General features: G+C 38.1%; 1 protein-coding gene across 1 annotated transcript in view; it reads right to left on the reverse strand.

Annotated features, from left to right (window-relative positions):
• Positions 1 to 970: 970 nt before the first annotated feature.
• The window catches only part of FRMPD2 (FERM and PDZ domain containing 2), a 53972-nt gene continuing 34254 nt past the window's right edge, over positions 971 to 20688 (reverse strand). The window contains exons 14-29 of the mRNA XM_029958551.1: positions 18936 to 19121; positions 17906 to 18062; positions 15224 to 15434; positions 14234 to 14337; positions 13123 to 13221; positions 11972 to 12079; positions 11734 to 11850; positions 11033 to 11268; positions 10361 to 10465; positions 9051 to 9144; positions 8492 to 8577; positions 8154 to 8301; positions 6963 to 7177; positions 5991 to 6089; positions 4480 to 4832; positions 971 to 1298 (exon numbers count right to left, since the gene is read on the reverse strand). Of these exons, the coding sequence (XP_029814411.1) occupies positions 971 to 1298; positions 4480 to 4832; positions 5991 to 6089; positions 6963 to 7177; positions 8154 to 8301; positions 8492 to 8577; positions 9051 to 9144; positions 10361 to 10465; positions 11033 to 11268; positions 11734 to 11850; positions 11972 to 12079; positions 13123 to 13221; positions 14234 to 14337; positions 15224 to 15434; positions 17906 to 18062; positions 18936 to 19121 (2646 nt within the window). The remainder of the gene's footprint in view (positions 1299 to 4479; positions 4833 to 5990; positions 6090 to 6962; positions 7178 to 8153; positions 8302 to 8491; positions 8578 to 9050; positions 9145 to 10360; positions 10466 to 11032; positions 11269 to 11733; positions 11851 to 11971; positions 12080 to 13122; positions 13222 to 14233; positions 14338 to 15223; positions 15435 to 17905; positions 18063 to 18935; positions 19122 to 20688) is intronic.

Raw genomic sequence — 20688 nt, forward strand, 5'->3', positions numbered from 1 at the left:
ATACAGGCAGGTATCCACTTTGTTAAGAACTACAGAGAATCCATACCCGTTGTTCTCTGACTTGGTCAAAGTCACAAATATCTCCGTTTCCTATTAAAAACACGCACAAGATATGTTTGATGTAGGCTTTTCTGTTGCTTTATTAACATCTTCCATTATGTTTTATATGCAGATAGGAATCAGATCCTCAGGCGGTATAAACAAGAGTATACATAAGGGTTTCTCTGACTATGTTCCAGAATTAATTTTCCTTCTTTTTACCTTGTGGAGTTTCATGTTGATTGATTGATAGGGCCTAATAAGGCAGAGAATGCCACCTGGGCCTGGAATTTTGCTTTTGAAATATGTAAAGAAAGGCCTGGAGTCCTCTGAGCTGACAAGTGTTGCAATAGGAGGGTGCAAAGATTATTGTTGTCATTGCTATTACTGTCCCACTGAAGGAAATGGATGGAGCTAAATTTTGTCCACAGTGCTCCCAAATTAATAGGAATTCAAAGCTCATTAGTCAGTAGGAATGCAAGATGTTCCGCATTTGGCAGGAGATTGAGCCTTATATTTTGAATAGTAATTAGCACAAAAATCATACTTTCTTATCAGAACATTACAGTAATATCACTGTAACAAAGTGATTTTCCACATGGGCTTTAAAGATGACAGAAAAAACCCAAGTAGCTGACTCCAATTAATTTTAGAGGCTACTAGAGGACTTTGAAGCCCTTGTACACTGAGAATAATACTGCAAAATGCTGGAAAGTTGGAGAAATAGTAAGATGTAAAGACCAAGGAAATGGCCTTAAGGCAAATAGTTAAGAATTCTGGAGAGATAGACTTAGTGGAAGGTCTGCTTTACTTGAAGATTGTGGATATTCAGGAAAGAAAAAAAAATTCATGTAGAAATAGCATAGAAAATAAGTTAAAAGTAATGTTTAAGAATGTAACACTCTTAAAGTTGTTTCTTTTCCCTTGTATTCTACTGGTTAATGATTTGGTGCCTATCACAAACCTGAGTGCAATCTTCATTTTCTTCCTTCTCTTCCTCTGGTTCCTCCAAGTCTTCCCATTCATTGTCACTGTCATGTGTCTCTCTGGCAGGTGGGGATGATGATAAGGGACCACAAACACGTGCTTGTGGGGTCGCAGTGGTTGCAGAGAGAGTCTCAAAGCTTCCTCCTCGTGAAAGTGGAGCCACAGGCATTGAGCTGACAGTGAGATACTCTTCATCAATAGGGGTTAGAGAGAGAGTTTCAGGCATACATTTTGTGTTCGATAGGTCATCATGATTCTTATTAAATACGCGGCTGGAAAATAAAAAGATTGCAGTACTGGGGTTTTCCTCCATATGCTTTATTAAATGGCCACTGAAAAGTCTACTGCTTATGCATGACCTTATTTTCACTTTAACTGAAGTAGTAGTTATGATATTGAATTGCTGTCTGAATTCTTCAATGTTAGTATAAAATGGGGAAAAAATCAATATTTTGCTAAGCTACTTGAAAGATTAAAAAGCTTTCATAATACAAAAACTGCCTTTGCAAAATATTACACTCTTTTTTTTTTGAGGCATTAGTTCATACTTGTGTTGTTTCTTGAAAAAAAGAATCAGACAATGCCCAAATTACTTATTATTTCATCTTCCATAAACAAATTAACTTTTCTGGTAGGTGGTATGCACATTACAATACTACTACAATTTTTATATTTTCATTTTTCTTGAAAAAGGAATGATAACCACATTTCTGGTTTCTACTGGTCTTTCTTGGTATCTGAGCAAAGACGAGAAACATGAAATATGAAATGATTCCCATCTCTCCATGAAAAATGTAAGTCCTAACTTCTTTCTGTAAGCCTTGAAGCATAAAAGTTGTCCTACAGAAATCAATGGATTTATTCAACTACTAGAACTAAAATTATTATTGATTTAATTCTACTATATTGCAGACAAAGTATTCAGCACTTTTGATGTTCCAGCCCAGACTGTAATCATATATGTTGTGTTTAATATCGTTTTGGCTGTTGTCATAAATGAACCCTAATAAAGTGCTATGACATTGTCTCCCATTAAATTAATCATTAAAGCTCATAAAAATGCTTGAAATACCATTTTTTTCGAAGTAGGTTTTCTTCATATCTATCCTTATTGAAATATTGCTAAACCTCATTCATCTTAAAAACACTTAAAATGGCATAGCTTTTATTAATGCCGTGTCATTTCTTATATAAGTCACCCAGGATCTTTTGTTCTTTCATAAAAATGAGTTACCATCTCCCAAGCAAACACAGACAACTAAAAGAAAAACTAATTGCGTTTCTTGTATGAAATCACAGAAGATCCCCATTGTTAAGCTTTTGATTCAAAAGTTGTCTATAGTCAGAAGGAAACTGTAAAACAGAGTAGCAAAACATGCACTTTGGTTGGATGTAGTTAGGAGCCTTCCATGGTATTTTTGAAATACTGATGGAAGTAAAGAAAACGAATGGGCTGGTGCTGTATGCCCTCAGTGAGGGAAGCGATCTAGTCTGGTAGCATGTGTCTGTGCAGGGAGGAAATGAGAAGCTGGACATCTCCAGTAGCACAGGGAAGATGAGAATGAGGTTGACAGTTTCTACTTTAATAGCTGGACAAGATACTTAGAATAGTGTGGAAGAAAAGTGTGATAATTAAAAGAAATGTTTATGGATAGCCACAAATACAGTCTGCTCCTTTCTTTTGGAGAGAGGAAAGAAAAGAGTGTGTTCAACGGACGTTGGTCCAAGTGGATGTCATAGTGAAGTGCTAGTGAAGTGCTGACTGACCTTCAGAGGGTGTGAAAGGTGTTTGGCAGAGCTACACAAGCTCAAGGCAACAAGCCAGCAGCGAGTGGCATAATCATAGCACAGCTTCTACCACAGTTCTATATCATCACAGGAAATAACACGAGTCTTGGTTCTGCAGGCCCACACATGGGCTCCGCTGAGATGCTTGAATTTCTTTTGGAGTCCTGTGACCCCTACACAGGACTTCACAGAGGAAGCTATGGGCTGAAGTTTTTTCTTATTGATGGTGACAAAGAGTGAAAGGAATTTTCCATGTGAAACTCTGAGCAGGGAACTTCTAAAATTCATATCAGAAGATTTATACACTTGCATGAAATGTTTTGAGCAATCTGAAGAAATTTCTTCATTAATCAAAAGGAATTCCTTTATTAAAGCCTATTTCCTTCTGGGGGAGTTGTGTGTTTTTAGCTGGAAGGATCATTTAGACTGAGATGATGTTTAAAATATTGTTTAAAATGTATACCATCTTAAACTGCTCTGGCTGCCTTTTGAAAATGCAAAAGCTGAAACTAAATAATAATGAAAATCTATCAAACAAAAACATTTACTTCAGAACTTCCTTCTTGGAAATAATCCAAAACTTTTCTTGGAATTGATATTTTCCCACAATAAATGTAGTTTTGATGAATCTGTATTTCTTAGCAAATATGTTTGCTACAGACGTATTTCTGCTGGTTTTGCTCTCAGCAGTAGAGAAGCAGATTTGTAAGCAGGAGCTTCATTCATTAATCAAGTGAAGCTTGTCCTTTCAACAAAGAGAAGCTAAAATTATGAAGTGCCATTATGGCCCCACCTGACTTTCAGTCACCTAGTGCAATAACTTCCTAGACACCGGAATATCTGTCTGATTCTGTGCTTGATGAGTGTTAAAAGTAACAAAAAGATTTCAAGAGACTGTGTGGAAAAATAGAAATTAGTTTTCAATAAAATTACTAAAGTTGTAAGTTAAAGGCCAGTAGAAGACCTTTAATTTGTCTTTGCACCAGTCTTTTCTGTTCTGATAATTTATATTCTTGTGCACTGGGAAAGATGATGAAAATTAAATGGATTGTCTTCTGTTTACCAGTGTCTGATAGATCCAAAAGAGTGTAAAAGGAGACTGAATCCATTTGCACTGTATTTTATTGTATAATTCCTCTGTCTCAGGGCTGCTATTGGCTTGTGAAGATCAGAAAACAGAAAATAACCTTTTTTTTTCTCCTTGATCACAGTTTGTCTTCTGATTTTTTTTTTTAATTCCTATGAAAAAAATTTTAAATTAAAAGATCACACAATAAGAAAAAAATTTCATGGTTAAGTCAATTCTGAAAAAGGTTGAAATAAAAAAATTATATAATAAATAAGAAAGTATTTGCTTCCTATTTAAGTCAAGAGTCTTTCCACTAATTTCAAATGGCAACCAGATTCAGCTGAACAACATAAATGATTACAGTAGTGTAGCACTTGTAACAACAGTCTTGCAATGCATACTTATGCAAAATTCTAAGAAAATGACAGTAAATAGGGAAAGCAGATTAGGAGAGTCAGAATAAGATGGTAAAACAAAATCTTCAGTAATCAGTAGTGATTAGAAGCAGAGGCCCCTGTACTTAAACCTCAGCAATTCATTTTCAGAATTCTAAGAGTCGAAGGAAATATTGCAGAGCAGATTTTGGTATTTCCTACCTTTTGACCTGTCCAAATTCACATGGTGAGTAGCAGTTCTGCTTCATTTCTTCCTCTAGGGAGTGTAATACTTCAGAACTGGAAGCTTCTTGATGAAACTTCCAAAGATGCTTATAGAAGATCTCCCTGGAAGTCGTGAGCTTCTCTATGGTCTTCCCTTGAAACTCAGCTTCCTGCTCTTCATAAGCTGAGCTGTCATCTTCAGGAGGCTCACTGAAATCTTCTGCCACTGGAGAATCCAGGCAGTCTTCCAGGTCTGGAGAGGTACTACCTCCATCACTGGTAGATTGATCCATACTGTTTCCACCTGGCATTTCTGCCACAAACTCCTTGACTGGAGATGGTGCTGGAGTCTATCAAAGTAACAGAAAGTTTAGTGTAACTCCTTTTTAATATCCTATCATTTTCCCTTTAAGAGCAAAATATTTTGAAAAGGCAACATTAATAAGCTTCTGAATCGGAAAATATCAAATGGTAGCTGGAAGGGAGAGAAAAGTGTAAGGGAGGTACTCTCTCACTAAAGAACTCTTTTGTCTTTATGCTTATCTTTCACCTTCTTCAGAAGTGCCAGGTGGAACTACTGCATGAGTTCACAATGAATTATTTTCTAGAGGTTCCTTTTTTTTATTTATTTATTTCTGTTCATCTCATTCCTCAATGCTCTGTCTATGTGCTCTTCAATCTGTAGAAGTAGCTTCCAGACTTGACCCTTCTGCAACTGACCATAGAAATCAGCCAAGGACATGTTGCAGGGGAGCAACAGGAGACAGTTTGTTATCTGGAGATGGTTCTGACAGTCATTTCTGTCTGTCCATGGACTGCTATAAATCCTAGTGGGACAGGAACCATAAACAGGCCATTCTGCATGGAGCATGAGTAATGCAAATGCATGTTCATTTTAAAAGTACTTGTGTATGTGTCTATGAGTTGTGTTCAAGAAGCAGGAATAATAATGCTAGCACATCCAATGGCACTGTTTTAGCTCTGCAGTCTCTACTGTTTGGGGGTTTTTTGTTTGTTTTTTGTTCTTCCCCCTGCAGACTGTTAACTCTCAGTAGGAAGCTGGATAACCTGCTGAAACCATTATTTCATTTATTTAACTTCATTAAGAGATAGTCTGGATAGGGAAAGCTCTTTAGTTTCCTCTCACTTTTGAGAGTAATATAGCTACTCCAAGCCTGTGAGTTACAATAGCTTCTGGCTGAGGATCTAATAGAACATTTTTAGAACCACCACTAGAAGACCTGCTTGGGTATGTGCTGTTTCATTCCAATGACAGTACTGCAACTCAAAAGTTGTTGGACTGGGATAAATATGTTTCACATCTGCCAGATTTGTATTATTTTGTTTGCTAAGGAAATATCAATTGAACTCTAGAGGTTGAGTTGAAGCCAGGAAGGGAAAGAAATGGAATAGAGGGCCTTGGAGAAAAGGGAAGGTTGCCTTATTCAAAATTGGATAGTAGTGCCTTTCCAGGTTTACAGAAGTTTCTGTCAGAAGCTTTGCCTTACCAGGGCAAACTGCTCTATTTCTGGAAGAACACCTTTTGGTGGTCTGCAGAGTAGCAGTGTGACTTCTCGAGGAGCTCCTCTCAACAAGTGCAGGACATCCTAAGCAGAAAGGAATAATATTTCTGATGGAACACAGTCAATAGTACACATCATTTTACCAACTGAGAGGAAGACATTTTTTATTGTGAATGCCAAATTCCTGGTGTTTGTGCCTCTCAGCAGTTTCTGAGGGCCAAAATTTTCTACTGAAGGATTGTCATATATTGTTATATTTTATATGGGAACATGTATCTAGTTAATTGGTTATCAAGTAAAGTTAGTTTTGTTTACAAACCTCTGTTCCACCAACAGATACATAGGTTTAAATTAATTAATTTTCTTTCTTGAAGAAAAACAGAATTTTCTGACAAATTCATTCAAACCACATGTGGCAGCGACACATCTTCGGTCAATTACATCAGCACAGCTCCCCAAACTGCCATATTATGATGAAAAAAAATAAATCCATATGTAGCCTACTTTTACCATTTAATTTCTTCATGTAAGTGTGGAATTTTTCATTCCAGGTAAAAAAGTTACACTGGATTTGCCTCACCTGGTGGAAATTTGAATCTGGGACATTTGAATCTGCATGACATTACAAAGCACAAATGATCCACAAGGGGAAAATGCTCCAATCATGCGTAGCAGCAACAAAGATTCCAACTAATTAACAACTGGTGTGCATCTAACAATAGAATTCATGCATTAGTGGTAGAACGTTATGAATTAAATAGCAGAAGAAATTCTCTCTAAGAATTTTTTAGAAGAAAATTCTCCATAAGGGTTCTAGAGAAGAATCCTACAAAGAAATCAGATTATATGCAAATTCTGCCACCCCCTGGTGACAATGAAGTTTAAATACAGTTTTATCTCATTGTCTTTATTAACCTGTTATCCATCCAGAGCCTCAGTAATAGTACTGCCTGGTACCTGATATAAAAGCCCTCGAAGAGGTTTCCCATTCACAGCTAAAATGATGTCTCCAACTTCAATTTCTCCATTCTCTTCAGCTGGCTGCCCTGGAAACAGTCTTTTGATCCTTACAATAGCTCCTCCAAGGTGTTCGCAAGAATCTTCTTCCATTTGCAGAACACTGAATCCAAGGCCTCCAGAATTCTTTGTTAATCTCACTTCAAATGTATTATCTGTTCAAAGCAGAGATTGGAAAAGAAGTGGGAACCATGACATATGTACCCCCTAAGGAGCTGATGTACTATACTCTCAACAGACATTTTCCCTCTGTGCTGCAGAGGTAGGTCTACTCCTAGTAGTGGCAAAAGAAGGGTTTGGTGTTCCTTTATCTTACATAAGTTCTTGAAATCTCTCTAGCAGAATAGGGAGAACTGGAATCTATTCCACCTTTTGTTTGCAATCTGGTACAAAAGCAGAAGCCTTTTGTACCAACATAAAGAGTTCACATGCTATCCTCTTCTGACATTCTCCTGTAAATGTTGCATAAATTTTACTATTCTGTAGCTGCCCAAGGTTAGTTTATTTCCAGCACTAACCAGCATAAGCTGGAACTACTGCTCTTTCAGTTGAGAATGAGAGATCAGGCCATTCCCAAATTCCATGCTTGTAGCTGAATTCCATACTCCTAGGAACAACGTAGAGGAGTAACTTCCCAGTGGAAAGGTATGGTTCAAACTTAGTGTTTATGAGACAATCTTCAGTAAAAAATCTGGTGTTTATTTGTTGGCTAAATTCTATGAAAGTGATCTCTGAATCTTCTGTTTTTAAGAAATTAAATGATGACAGTCTCCAGTCCTGCCCTGGGGCAGCAGTTCACCCCAGCTTCATCACTGTCACAGCATGAGCAGTTGTGCTGGTGATGCTCTCTCTGGGTAACAGCCTGAACACATTGACACAGCTGCTTCCTGCCTGAGAGTGTCATAGAGTACAGGCCCTTGCCAGCCTCATCTCACCAAGTCTGAGATACAGTATTTATATCTAGGATAAGTTCAGCTACATTTAGCAATTGTAACTCTAAGTACATCAGAAATCATTTTATTCAGCATACAGTTTACCTTCCAACTCACAGAAAATTCACAGAATTGTTTTCATTCATTCCTTTCTTGTACACTGTAGGAAGTCACCCTGAGTTCCTTTTTTATGGCTTACCATCTGTCAAAAAGCAGTAGTCCTTGGTACCATCTGTGAAGGATGTTGCCACAGAAACAACTGCACATTGGTCCTCCTTTCTGTCATTAGCAGTCACACCTGGCTCTGTCAGTTGGTAGTTTCCCCTTTCTAGAACCAGCTTGGCAATCTAAGACAATGATGAACAGGTTCCAGTTACACAGTACACAGTGAGCCCTAAGTCTTTCTACTTTTCAGGAGAATGGGGTTGGAGGGGGAATGGATTGGGGGTGGGGGGTGGATTTCCTTTGCTACTGTGCTTCATACTAAGTCCAGTTTAGTCTACTGTGTATCTTATTGAGCTCTGCTGTTGTACAAACCTGGCCAGATTTCTTCAGGTGTTCCACAGCCTGTTTGTGGGTGACGCCACAGAGGCTGATGCCATCTACTTCCAGCAGACGATCACCTGAGGCAAAAGGAAAAAAAAAGGGTCAAGTTGTTTTGATGTTCAGGTTCAGAGGGTATAAACCTTGAGGCTACCCATGTTACAGTAGGACTTCATGCTTACATGTGTCAAATTAATATCAATTCATAGGAAAGCAATACTGCTTGTTGTACAGCATTCTATAACTAGCTCATAAAACATACCAGGGTATTCTCTAAGTAAATGCAGTGATAGCGTCTGGTTATACCAGTAACACGGAAAGTAGATGTCAGAGTCAGTAGTCTGATGGCACCTACGGAGAGTAACTCTACAGTGTTGGTGTGAGGCTTCTGATTTTTTCAGTGGGATATCTATATGTAGTACAGGGACAGGCTGAGGAATGATGGAGTGCATATTACATTTCACAATTGTAAAATCTCTAATCCCAAATGTGTTTCATTGTCCGCACTAACACTGAGTTCTGCAGCCCAAAGTTTTATTGCCAGACATGTTACCTATCTTTATTTGTCCGTCTTTATCTGCTGGTCCCCTGGGAATAATTGACTTCACGTATATCCCACCATGACGCACACTAGTGTTAATTCCACCCTGCAAAACATATGCCCACAGATTAGAGTGGAGTCTTCATATGTTCTTCCTGTGATAAAAATCAAAGCAACTTATACATGCATTGCAAAGCGACTGTTTCAGCAATTACTTTTTTTTTTTTTAATATAGGAAAAAGGGGAAAGAGGATGTTACTCCAAACCCCCATCTAGTTGTAACATACTTCCATAGACAGTAATCTTGTTTTATTTTCTCAGGAAAATGCGATGCATTTCTGTGTGGCTATATAAAAACATTAAGTAAATGTTCATAAATTTTTCCCTGTGCTCACATAAAGATGAGGTTGCATCTTTCAGTTAGTCTCCTGCCCAGCTTCTAAGCTATGCAATATCCATTCTGCAATTATTAACCTTTCTGACAATATATAAAGCATGGACCTCAACTTTTGCAGCTCAGAAAAATTCCAGATTAGCCTAAGAATTATGTTCTGTCCATCTATATCCTCTGGCCAAATTCAGATGAAGAAACAGCCCTTAATTTCTTCTGCAGGCAATGGAGTGGCTGTTGCTTCCTACTCAATTTCAGCAAAGACTGTGAAGACATCTCAGCCTGGAGGGGTAAATTCAACTTTGATAGGCAGGACAACTAATTATTATTCAAATGTGGCAGACAGTTTTCACTGCTGCCTTCCCCAGTCCTCTAAATACACAGAGAACTGCTTTTCCTTATATTACAAAATAAAGTTGTCTAGGGCCCTTTCTCTGACCTTCAGAGTGAGATTCACAGTTTATCTTGAATCTACATAGCAAAACTTTCAGCTCCCCAGCATGGGATGACTTCCATTATACTGCTTGTTGAGGCACAGGCCAGAGCCATGTCAGGGGCTCTCAACAATTAAATAGTGCCTGTGGCCACTGCTTGAGCTCTGCCATGGTCCCATGTAATCTGCTTATGGACACAGGCTTGAAGTTACAGGAGCTGCAGAGGAGCCACAAAACCCATCCTGACTTGGAGAATTCTTTGTGTCATGTTTTCTAGAGTCTCTGGCTATATCCCTCCCTGACCAAATTCCACTTTCAGTAGTAGATCTTGTTCTTAAATTGAGAAAGGATGAAAAGGGTTTGTACTGCCATGTGCTTTATGCCAGGACACTTCTTTCACAGATTGTGCAGGTAAGAACCAGGGAATGAGCAGAGCCTTTGTTCTTGATCATGAAACAGTTTGACAGACAAAATGAAAGATTAACAGTAACACTTGCAGTCACACTGATTCCAAAAGTCCCATCTTCTTTAAGAAGCTCCACCGTGTAGATTTCCTTTGAGTTCGTTTCTGATGGAGATGGTAAGTGGGCAGAATCAGCTACCTGTCTCAAAAATATAAACACTAATGACATTACAGTATCTCAGTTTAAAAAGAAAAAAGCTGTGGGGGGGGGAATGAAGAGAGCATTTGCAGAAGATATAAAGGATTTGATCCTGCTGTCACTGCAAACCTAGAATGATACAATTTCTATCTCTGATATTATTTGAAGCTTATGCTAATGGTACTCAAAATACAATCTGTCTAAATGTACATAAGCTGAGTATATATAGGGAGGATGTCTAATAGTAGGAAATTAGACACAAAATGTTGTTGTTCTGTGACTGGTTGAAAACTTAAAAGAGAGTTTGAGAAAATAATCAAAACTTTGTGCCTCCACTGAAAAAGGAAGGAAAATTTTTAATAACATTTTGTAGAACAGTTTCCCCATTCACATATTTCAGACGTGTCTATGATTTTGACATTTCCAGTGTAATTTATTCCAAGGTTTTCATTCTCCTTTTCACATGTTTTTAATTTCTCAGTTACCTTCCATTCTTAATAGCTGCTGTGTTGTTATATGTTATATGCTGGGTGTAACATTACTGAGCAGCATCAAAATCTCAGTTACCTCTGCATCCAGGCTATCAGCTGAAGGAGCTGGAGTCCTAGAGCCCAATTTTGGTGCTATACTCCAGGAAAGAGGCTTTTCAAGTTCATCTATGTTTATGTCTTGTTCTTTGGGGAGAGCCGTATGACAATCCTGAATCTTTTTTCTCCCACTGTCTACACAAGAGATCTCAGATCCACTAGTGCTGTTTCCTCTTGATAGAATCTTTTCTTCATTTAATCCTTCTTCATACAAGTCTGTAAAGCCATACCAAAATAAAACATTGCTGAATGTAAGTAAATTCGAAGGCAAATATTGCTATACCCCAGAACAGGAGGACAAAGTAACTTCCTATTTCAACTGATTGTGAGATCTGATCCATAAAATGAGTTAGTCACCGTACAATGGAGCACTGCTATTATAAGTGTGGAGAAATGTGTTTGCTTCATCACTGCAGAGGACTATGACTCTCCATCAGATAAAGAAATGCCAAAATTCCCTTAGTGTTCAGCAATGCAGCCCATAATAGATTTTTTCACACTGACATAGAACAGAGATCACATGATACCTGCTAGAAGTTGACTATTTTCACTGCTTGCATGGTTATTATAACTGGCACTGAGTAGCAAGAACCTACCACTACATCCCAGTGCCTAATAAATCTGAGTGTCCTGAGTTAACTATTAGTGTTCCATAGATAGCAAAGGCATTTGCCTTTATACCTTTAGGTTGAGAGATGATGAGCTCCACTTCGTCAGGAGAGTTCTGTATGATTTTAACTGCAGTATTAAATGAAACACCCTCAAGGCTAATATTATTCACAGAGATGAGTCGTCCGCCTTGAAAAAAAAAAAAGATAAAACCAAGACAAAGTACATCTAAATGAGGAAATAAATCCAGAGTAGCTAACTTTAAACTATGCAAGTATTTTAATTCTAATTAAAAACTAAGGATAATGACCTGGTTTGATATTTCCAGCTTTGTCTGCAGGTCCACCAGGGATAATTGAAGCGATAAAGATACCAAGGTCTAATTTTCCTACATTTTCTCCTCCAATAATTACAAAACCTGCAAAAATGAGATAGCATGAAAATGCAGAGACACTGGCAGTATTAGAAAAGATGAACCTTAGGAGCACAAAAGGCTCTTACTCCAATGGTGTAAGTTTATACATGGTCTGAGGAATAGGGAGCTCTGATTTACATGGCATCAAGGTCTTGATTTGGGAGAGCTTTAAACTTACATTATAATTAAAGTGTGCTGGTGACTTTGGTCGCTATTTAAATATAATGTCTCAGTAAGAATGCTTTCCTGGTTTTCTACTTTTAAAGACCCCCAACTACATTCTTGTAAGAGTCATGAATTAGGTGGACCTGCAGTGTTTAACACCTGCAGGAGCAAAATGGTATAAAAGCTTTTCAGATAATTTTTAACATTATTCTACATCATGCAACCAGGAAATCTAAGGTGGGCCATGTAAACTTTGTCAAGTAGTTCAATTTCACTATCCTAGCTCTGCCTATTGCAGAATATATTCTTCTCACTGCTATAAGAGTTGGGTTTGGGATTAGGAAATTACCCACAGACCTGCACCATCTAGAAATTTGATTTTTAGTTGTATTAATGGTCAGCTGTGAAACCGGATGGTCCTCTGAATTCATCCACAGGAACAGGATACAGTGTTATTACAGTATTAGATAACTAGATGGTTATTATCCAAATAATCATCCAAAAGTTGACAAACATTCACGTTGAGTTTGTGTACATATTTTGCACCCTCACATGTAAAACCTGTGAGGCTTAAGATAAATAAAATCAGTACACATGTATTTCAGATACAAAACTAAAACCATGTTCCTTTCATTCTACTCTTTGCACTTGGTCCCCTTGATCTCTGTGGCCTTAGTTACTCCTCTTAAAACATAGTGGTCTTGAGTTATGTGCTTAGTCCTTTTCAGTCTTGGAAATTCTAAATCCTTTACAAAGGCTGGTAGTCTTCTATAAGAAGTATAAATGGAGAGAACAAGTTTACGGTCTTGCCCAGCTTAACTCAGCAAGTATCAGTGTTAGCACCAGAATCTGTTAGTCCCAGGAATATGTTCCTTACTTACCAAATCCATTCTTAGGGTCACGTTTTAGGCTGACACAAATGATTTCTCTTTCTAGACCACTTAGAAAAACTTCCTTTTGAATGGCTGGTGATGCAGGTGCTGCAGAAACAAAACAGCTAGAATAAATGTAGATTAATGCAGGGAGACAGTAGATTCATATATTTTACAAAACTGGAGTTCCAAAAATTAAAATATATTTTGTCCTTGATTTCAACATTGCCACTACTTCTGAATTAATATAATTCAGGAAGGAAGCTCAAACAAGTGTTCAGAAGTTTTCATTCTTCAGAAAAGTCTATGTACAGAGTTGTGTAAGCTCTTCCTATAATATTCCTTTCTGTGAGACTATGCATTTTTCTGCAATGTTTTTATTAAGGTTAGGATTTTTAAAGAGTTAGGCATGTAGTGCCCACTGAACCTGGCCATGATTTGGACACAAAATCTTCTATGGCTTCCTTTGGAAACTCTAGTCTGTGGGCACTTTTGGCTCTGAAGATGCAATTCAACCAACACTGATTGCATGGTGACTTCAGTATTGTTACCAGTACTTAAAATTGTGCAATTGCCACAGTGTTTTTGAAGTACAGTTCTATTTTTAAAATGGACTAACCAATTAAGCATAGCTTCATATTCCATAGATCTACTCACTGTGTGCATGCAATATAGCTTCTGCTAGAAAATTAGGTATCCAGGCCTTAGTCCAGTTAGTGCCACACAAATGCAAAAAGAGAGGAGCACCTGGAGCCTATGCTGTCTTATGCATTATATATTGATTTGTAGATCTCAACTACCAACCAAACCTCTGCAAACCTCTGAGCAGAGGGACACTGCCCTGTGCAAGAGTCTCTGGGTGTACTGAACTACGTCTCTGTAGAGCAATAGGCACCATTATAGAATAATTTTATTGTGAAGTCCCTTATCACTGATCCAGACAGAAAGCAGGAGTTAAAGGGAAGAAAACAGTTTGTCTTGCTAAACTCTGGGTTAATTCCCAGAACTAGAAGTACAATAGGCTATTCTTTAATCTGTAAGTAGAATATATCTTGTTATCCTGATATTGAAACAGCAAATATGGGAGGATAATGTCTCCCTTTATGATTATTATACTTACCACTGATTGTGTTCTGAGTTGAATGGATAGAGAGGTAGTCATAGCTCCTTTGCTTTTCATTCAAATTGATGTGCATTTCTGACTGGGATAGGCCTGATAAGGACCTGCAGGAAGGTATGTTAAAATAACAAATCAGCAAGGGTATTTAGCACCCTTCATTGTCAGTCTGTCAGCGCCAAGTTGGGAAGGCACATGTTTATATCTTTTCAGCAAGCATTTCATTGTAGGGGAGAGGTAATTTATCCTTGCCAGCATTTACTTCCAAATAACAGCTGCCATTAGACCATTCATATGACTGATTTTGCCCTGTGTTTTTCTCTGAGCTGAGTGCAGGCATCAGGAAAACACAGCATAGTCTCAGCATGATTCATTTAGCCCTGCTGTTTGTTTAGACAAAACTGTGTCTAAAAATTTTCCTGGTAATTCATGTTCTTCTTGGCTCTATTCTAACTTCTAGTATTCTAAAAGGCACTAGAATTCATCAAAGGCCTTGAGACTGGGTGCAGCTATAGTAACCACCTACACAGGTGAGTGTACCAACACAAATGAGGAGAGGGAAGTTCTTGTACTGTTCCCTATGATTTGCACCTTTAGACATGGAGGAATCAAGTTGATTCCTCCATTCCTGATCAAAAACAGCTTCCACTGTGCATTTAGTTCACATATTACCATTTCCAAGAAGATACACAAACAGATTTTACATTTATTCTCCCTTTTTTTTATACTTCCCCATAACCCAGTAAATGGTTCGTTCCTGAGTCTGGTACAAATTTAAATGTCATTCTTTTTCAAGTTCTTATCTGTTGGTCTGTTAGTTTCCTGCCTGTGTTTGTGCTACTGCTGGCACCATGGAGCCCCCAGACTTTTGATGTGACCACAATAAAAACTTTTTAAAAAAAAGTTTGCCTCATAGTTTAGCACAGAGGTTTGCAATTATATAATCTACGACTGAGTATTCTTACACATGTTTAGAGGAAAAAGCAAACCTACCTGCCAAGATTGCTTTTGTCTCTCATCCTGTTGTTGGTTTCCACACTGAGGTTATCACAAGATTTGCTCATCATCCCAGCAGAAAGGTTTTCCAGATTTGCTCCATAGAGCACATTCTCTGAACGAGACAGTCTCTGGATAAGAGCAAGGTGTTCACGCTGAGCTGCATATGCAGAATTTGATTTGTCTATTTCCACAAATTTACTGTCCTCTGAATAAGAAGGGAGAGAGGGAAGTAAGGAAAGACAAATCCACTGATATTGTCCCATCTTTTTAAGCTCGAAGGAACTTTCCATCTAACCTTTTGAACATGCCAAAAAAAAATAAGATCGACATTACAGATATATTTTTCTTTTATCTTTGAGAATATCCAGGCCTTGGAGTGAGTAGTTTTAAATCCATTTCTTTCACAGAAAGCATATACTATATTTAGGTTTCATTTCTGTGAATTATACTACAAATTCACTTTCCACAAAGACAGATGAAATGTACAACCCTATATAATTTAAACCTGAATATCTCTGTAAAGTGTATTTTGTAAATATTTGGTATATGAGACATATCTGTCTGTCAAAGTCTGAATTAGCCATCTTGGTAGTAATTTCTGATCCTTCACAGGCCCTCCCCTCCATTATATGTATATCTGAGAAGACAGGAGCTCTACTCACACATACTTTCCAACATTCAGAGAGGTGCCAAAGAGCTGAGTGATTTGCACAAGTGAAGTTAATTAGGGGACCATCTTGGTGGCCAGTTTTCCACTTTCCTGTGAAATCTACTACTTGCTTAATGACACCTGGGCTCTACTGTATACAAAAAGGATTTTATTTTTCTGAAACAAGATAGTGCTTAAGGAGGCATTAATTTATTTAGGTTCTCAGCTGGTGGTCTGAAGAGGGAATTTGGAGAGAGAAGGACAGCAGAAAATTGAAGACAAACCCAAAAACTCTGCTTGATACAGGCCAGCATCAATATGGGCTTTAATTCTGCTTATAAATGACAGCTAACCTCCCGTGTGTTTTCCTAATAAATATTAACCTGAATACAACTTTCTAGAACACTACTCTGCAGCATTAAATCTAGGCTCTTCTTTCCTTGGTGGCTTTGATCAAAGGCATTTCTTAAGGCATCAGAAGGCTTAACTGTCCACAGTATTAGTGCAGTCTGGAGTTGCTATGGTGATTCCGAAGCAGGGGGTTGCTATCAAGTTTTGAAGTGATGGTGACTTATACATCTGAACAGTGCAACAGAAGCAGAAGTGTGCAGAAAGAGTCTCATAATCTTTTACAGCCTCACTGTGTTGGCAAAAGCAGCATTTTGTACTACTGTCTGTCATTGCCTTCACAAAGCTTTTTTTCTGGGACAGCAAGCACACACTGAACCTCAGAACCTGTGGTCACATGCTTTGTGTAAGTCTGGCTTGTTTCAGTGGTTTGGTGTACTTGTAATCAGGTCTTGGGTTATAATTTTCTTAGTTCTCAATCATTTATTCTGTTATATATGGAATGTAATAATTTTTATTAGGACATATTACTACAAACGAATGTGACACAGGAAACTGTAGCATTTGCTACTAGCACTCATTTGCATGCTAAAAAGCACAGTCCCACTAAATTATGTTTGAAGCTACAGGCATCAATCAACAAAAGGTGCTTTGAACCTAAATGCTATCCTAGCATTTTTTTCCATGGGAACAAATTTGTGCTGGTGGAATTTCACCTTTCATTAAATGATTTTAGTGAGAAGGAGGCAATATTTCAATAGTCCTGTTATATCCCATGGTATAATTTGTTTACAGTTTTACTGCAGAAAAGAGTATGCCAACAGATAAGGCGTGACACTTTACTCTCCTCTTAGGACTTACTGGGTCAAACACTCAGGGGTTGTAAATGATTATGGTTCTGTTCCAGGCAGTGAAATGATGAGCTAGTGAAAATTCCTTTTGCTTCACTGAAGTCAAGAGTGATGACAGTGGTCAGCTTAGACTGTTATTTCTTATGTGCCTCAGTTTCCCCATAATGATCCTCACCCATTTTTACAGAACATGCTGAGAATTGTGGGTGAGAAGTGCTATGTAACTGCCCTGGGTTGAGCAGAACCTTGTCTTAGAAACTATGGAAAATCTGAAGTCTTAAGGAGATATTAGTAATATCTTCCACAGACATGGCAAAATCTAAGATAAGAGCTGCTAGCAGCTACGTAGTTGAGAGGGTATGACTCACTTGCCTTTGGTTTAGTGGTTTTGTCCTGGGACTGAACCGTGGAGTTGAATCCCTGTCTTATGCAAAGATAACTAAATTCAGCTCCAGCATATCTGGGCACTACTATAGTTCTAATTTGTGTGGAATATTTTCATGTTACATTTGGGGTATAATTCTAAGCAGGTCTCCTGAAGGGAAGTGACATCATGCTTATTATTTTTTTTAAATCTGAGTTTAGCTACATAGTTGTTATTATCATCAGAGAACCCCTCTTCACCTGCTACACATGCCCATTCACATGCACATGCCAAGTTAGACTTACACTCCTCTAACTTCCAGTGTAGTAGGAGGCATTATTTTCTAACTGCAGCAGATTGAAACTAATGTGGCGGGTTCTAATTCTCAGCTTTGGTGAATGCACCTTTCCTAAAACATAACCCTGTCCTATGGGCCCAGTAATGAAAGTGCATTTATACCTCACCTGATGAAGTTTGCCGAAGTTGCCTAGAATTCATCTGTGCATTGAATTTGTGCTGGGCAGAACAGAGGTCCAGTAGATATTTACATGTCTTCGCTGTATCAGTAATGAAGGTGTGTTTCTTGCCACTGAAGCTGCTTTCAATCATGAATTTTTTTCTCTGAAGGGAAAAAAACCAGCACAGTTTGTTTTATATATCAGTCACTACACTGAGGTACTGAAAGTTCATTTATATAATCTTGTTTTGTCCAGTTGTATTTATACCTGACTGCAAGCCTTTTTGGGTGCAGTAAATGCCTGTTGTAAATTCAACAGTTGTTAGCAAAATGTCTATGTATCTTCTATGTGACAAGTCAAGAGCCTTTGGACATTGAATGCATTGAGAGCAGGTTGCTAGAACTGCAAAATTTGGCCCTACAGATGTTAAAATTATTAAACAAATTTAATGTGAAAATGGACATATCTTCAAGGAGCAGCAGGACCATTTTGGGAGAGCAAACAAGCTGAGAAGTATGTGATGCAGTCTGACACACCTAGACTGTATGACAGTAGATGGATATACCTCTAATGTCAAAATCCCACTTAGAAAGGATCACAATCTTGTCACCAATACTAGTTTGTTAATATAGTCAGAGATAGGGGTAGGAATAATGAGATCTGGAAGCAGGAGACATGATCCTATTACCTGGTGTAGGTAAGAAAACAGAAGAAAAAAGAGAGAGCAGTAAAGACAAGAGAGGAATGAATATGCAATATGCCATAGAGAGGTTCGACATAGTCTCTCTGTAATAGTCAACACCAGATTATTCAGTGTTATAGTAATTCAACTCCAGTTTTGGCAAAAACCCTCTAGAACTATACCTCATGAAGAACTGGGTATCTTCACATCCAGATCCAGCTTTGATTTGAAACTATTTTCAAAAATGACTTGCCTGTATGGAATGAGTCTAATTCTGGCTCTTAATGCAAAGTGTCAGGAAGAAGAGGAGTAAAGTCATGAAGTGGAGATGAGGTTCAGTTAGTTCCAACTCACATGAGCTGAAATTCTCTCTGTTTCACGCCACTGGAATCGTAAACTGGCAATTCTTGTGTGATTTTTGATCTCATAGACAATGATGCCTTTGGCACAGATTCCCAGGATTATGTCCCCTTCTGCTCCTTTCTTCTCTTGGGACACACGATAGAATAGCACTCCATATTCGGGAAGTTGCTGAGTCACCTTGTAGAGAAAAAGGACTTTTACCATGCATTACTGAAAAACATTCATTACTGAAAAGGCAGGTAGATGGGAGAGGAAATGTTTTTGAGTCTCTTTGCTGAGTGTTCTTTCAGTCTGTCAAGGATCCTTTGAAAACTCTTACCAAATTTTCATGCCTACTGCCTCACAGAGTCATCACCTTACTTTAGGATGTCATAGAGTTACTACATACACTAATTTTCCACGTGTAAAATTGAAATAACACTTCCCACATACTTCATTTGAAGATGTAGGGGTGTTATGTAGCTTCCTGCACAATCATGTAAACGTTACAGTGGCACTGAGGTACTCAGCATTTTTGCCACTGCATTTCTGAATAGAAATCCACACAGGATTAGTGCAGCTAACTACTGTGAAACCTTGTTTATTTCTATTTTCTTTTCTATTTCCTTGAGCAAACCCAGAAAACACGAGGTACAGCAAATATCACTATCTTAATAAAACTACTAATATTTTGGTGCCAGGGCTACTCTGACATTATTATGGGCTTGTGGGGTTTCCTCTCTACAACATTGACGGTCAACTGGAAATCTTAACCTCAGTGACATTACAGCTCCCAGCTTGCAACAAACTCACTCAGGTATGTATGCCCATTCCTTCATGGCTATCATCTTTGAAAATAAGACATTATATATTTCCATTGCCAACATCTTAAGTTACAGGTTTGGCTAAATTGTACCTCAAAGTATTTCACCTAAATATACTGGTGTCTTTGGATGGAATTTCACTGCCTTAGATATCCCTTCAGTGCCAGACTTTATAGTAACAGATCTTCAGTGTCACTTCTTTCTTCCACAGTGCTCATTTCTGGGCAAAAAGTTAAGTAGGATTAAACTTCAAGGGACTGAGGAGCTGGGTTCTGCTCCAGCCCTCCAGCTGTGCCGAGAATACTCTGAGGAACTCATCCAGAGGCTCTGGGTGTTGATGCTTGTCTTTCTACCTCCTGTACTTGGCCTCAAAAATGTTAAAATGTGACTACAGAATATGAGGAGGGTTTGCTGTCCTCTTTTGTGATCTGCGGATCAACATGAGTTTGTGCTAAAACTTTTTTTTCATTCTAGGAAGCTGCTGTAGAACCCCCAAATGACTTCTACACCATGAATAGAAATTTTCAGTGACCAAAATAAAACACTTTAAGAAGATCCGTTTTTCAGGAAGTATCCATAGTACAAATGTTCAGGTCCTCAAAACTGGGGCATCTATAATCACTAGCTGAATCTGGATTTTAATTTTTAATCCCTTTCATATTTGGAATTTACATGTTCTTGCCATGGGGGCTATCTTTCTCACTTTGTGTGATGTGTTGGCTCCTTCTATAGACTTATTCATTGAAACAGATACTAACAAAGCTACTTTTCTTCACTGGATTTGCCACACATGATGGGACTGTCATTAAGACTAAGCTTCAATCTATTTCTTCAATTCCACTGACAGTGTTAGATGGGGAACTAATATAATTAAATAGCAGCTGAAATAAAATGATGCTATAAATAAAAGCATGTGGCACTGCAGCAAAATGGGTGCTAAT

Source organism: Manacus vitellinus, unplaced genomic scaffold, assembly GCF_001715985.3.
Source record: "Manacus vitellinus isolate BGI_N305 unplaced genomic scaffold, ASM171598v3 scaffold_15_pilon, whole genome shotgun sequence".
NCBI lineage: Eukaryota > Metazoa > Chordata > Aves > Passeriformes > Pipridae > Manacus > Manacus vitellinus.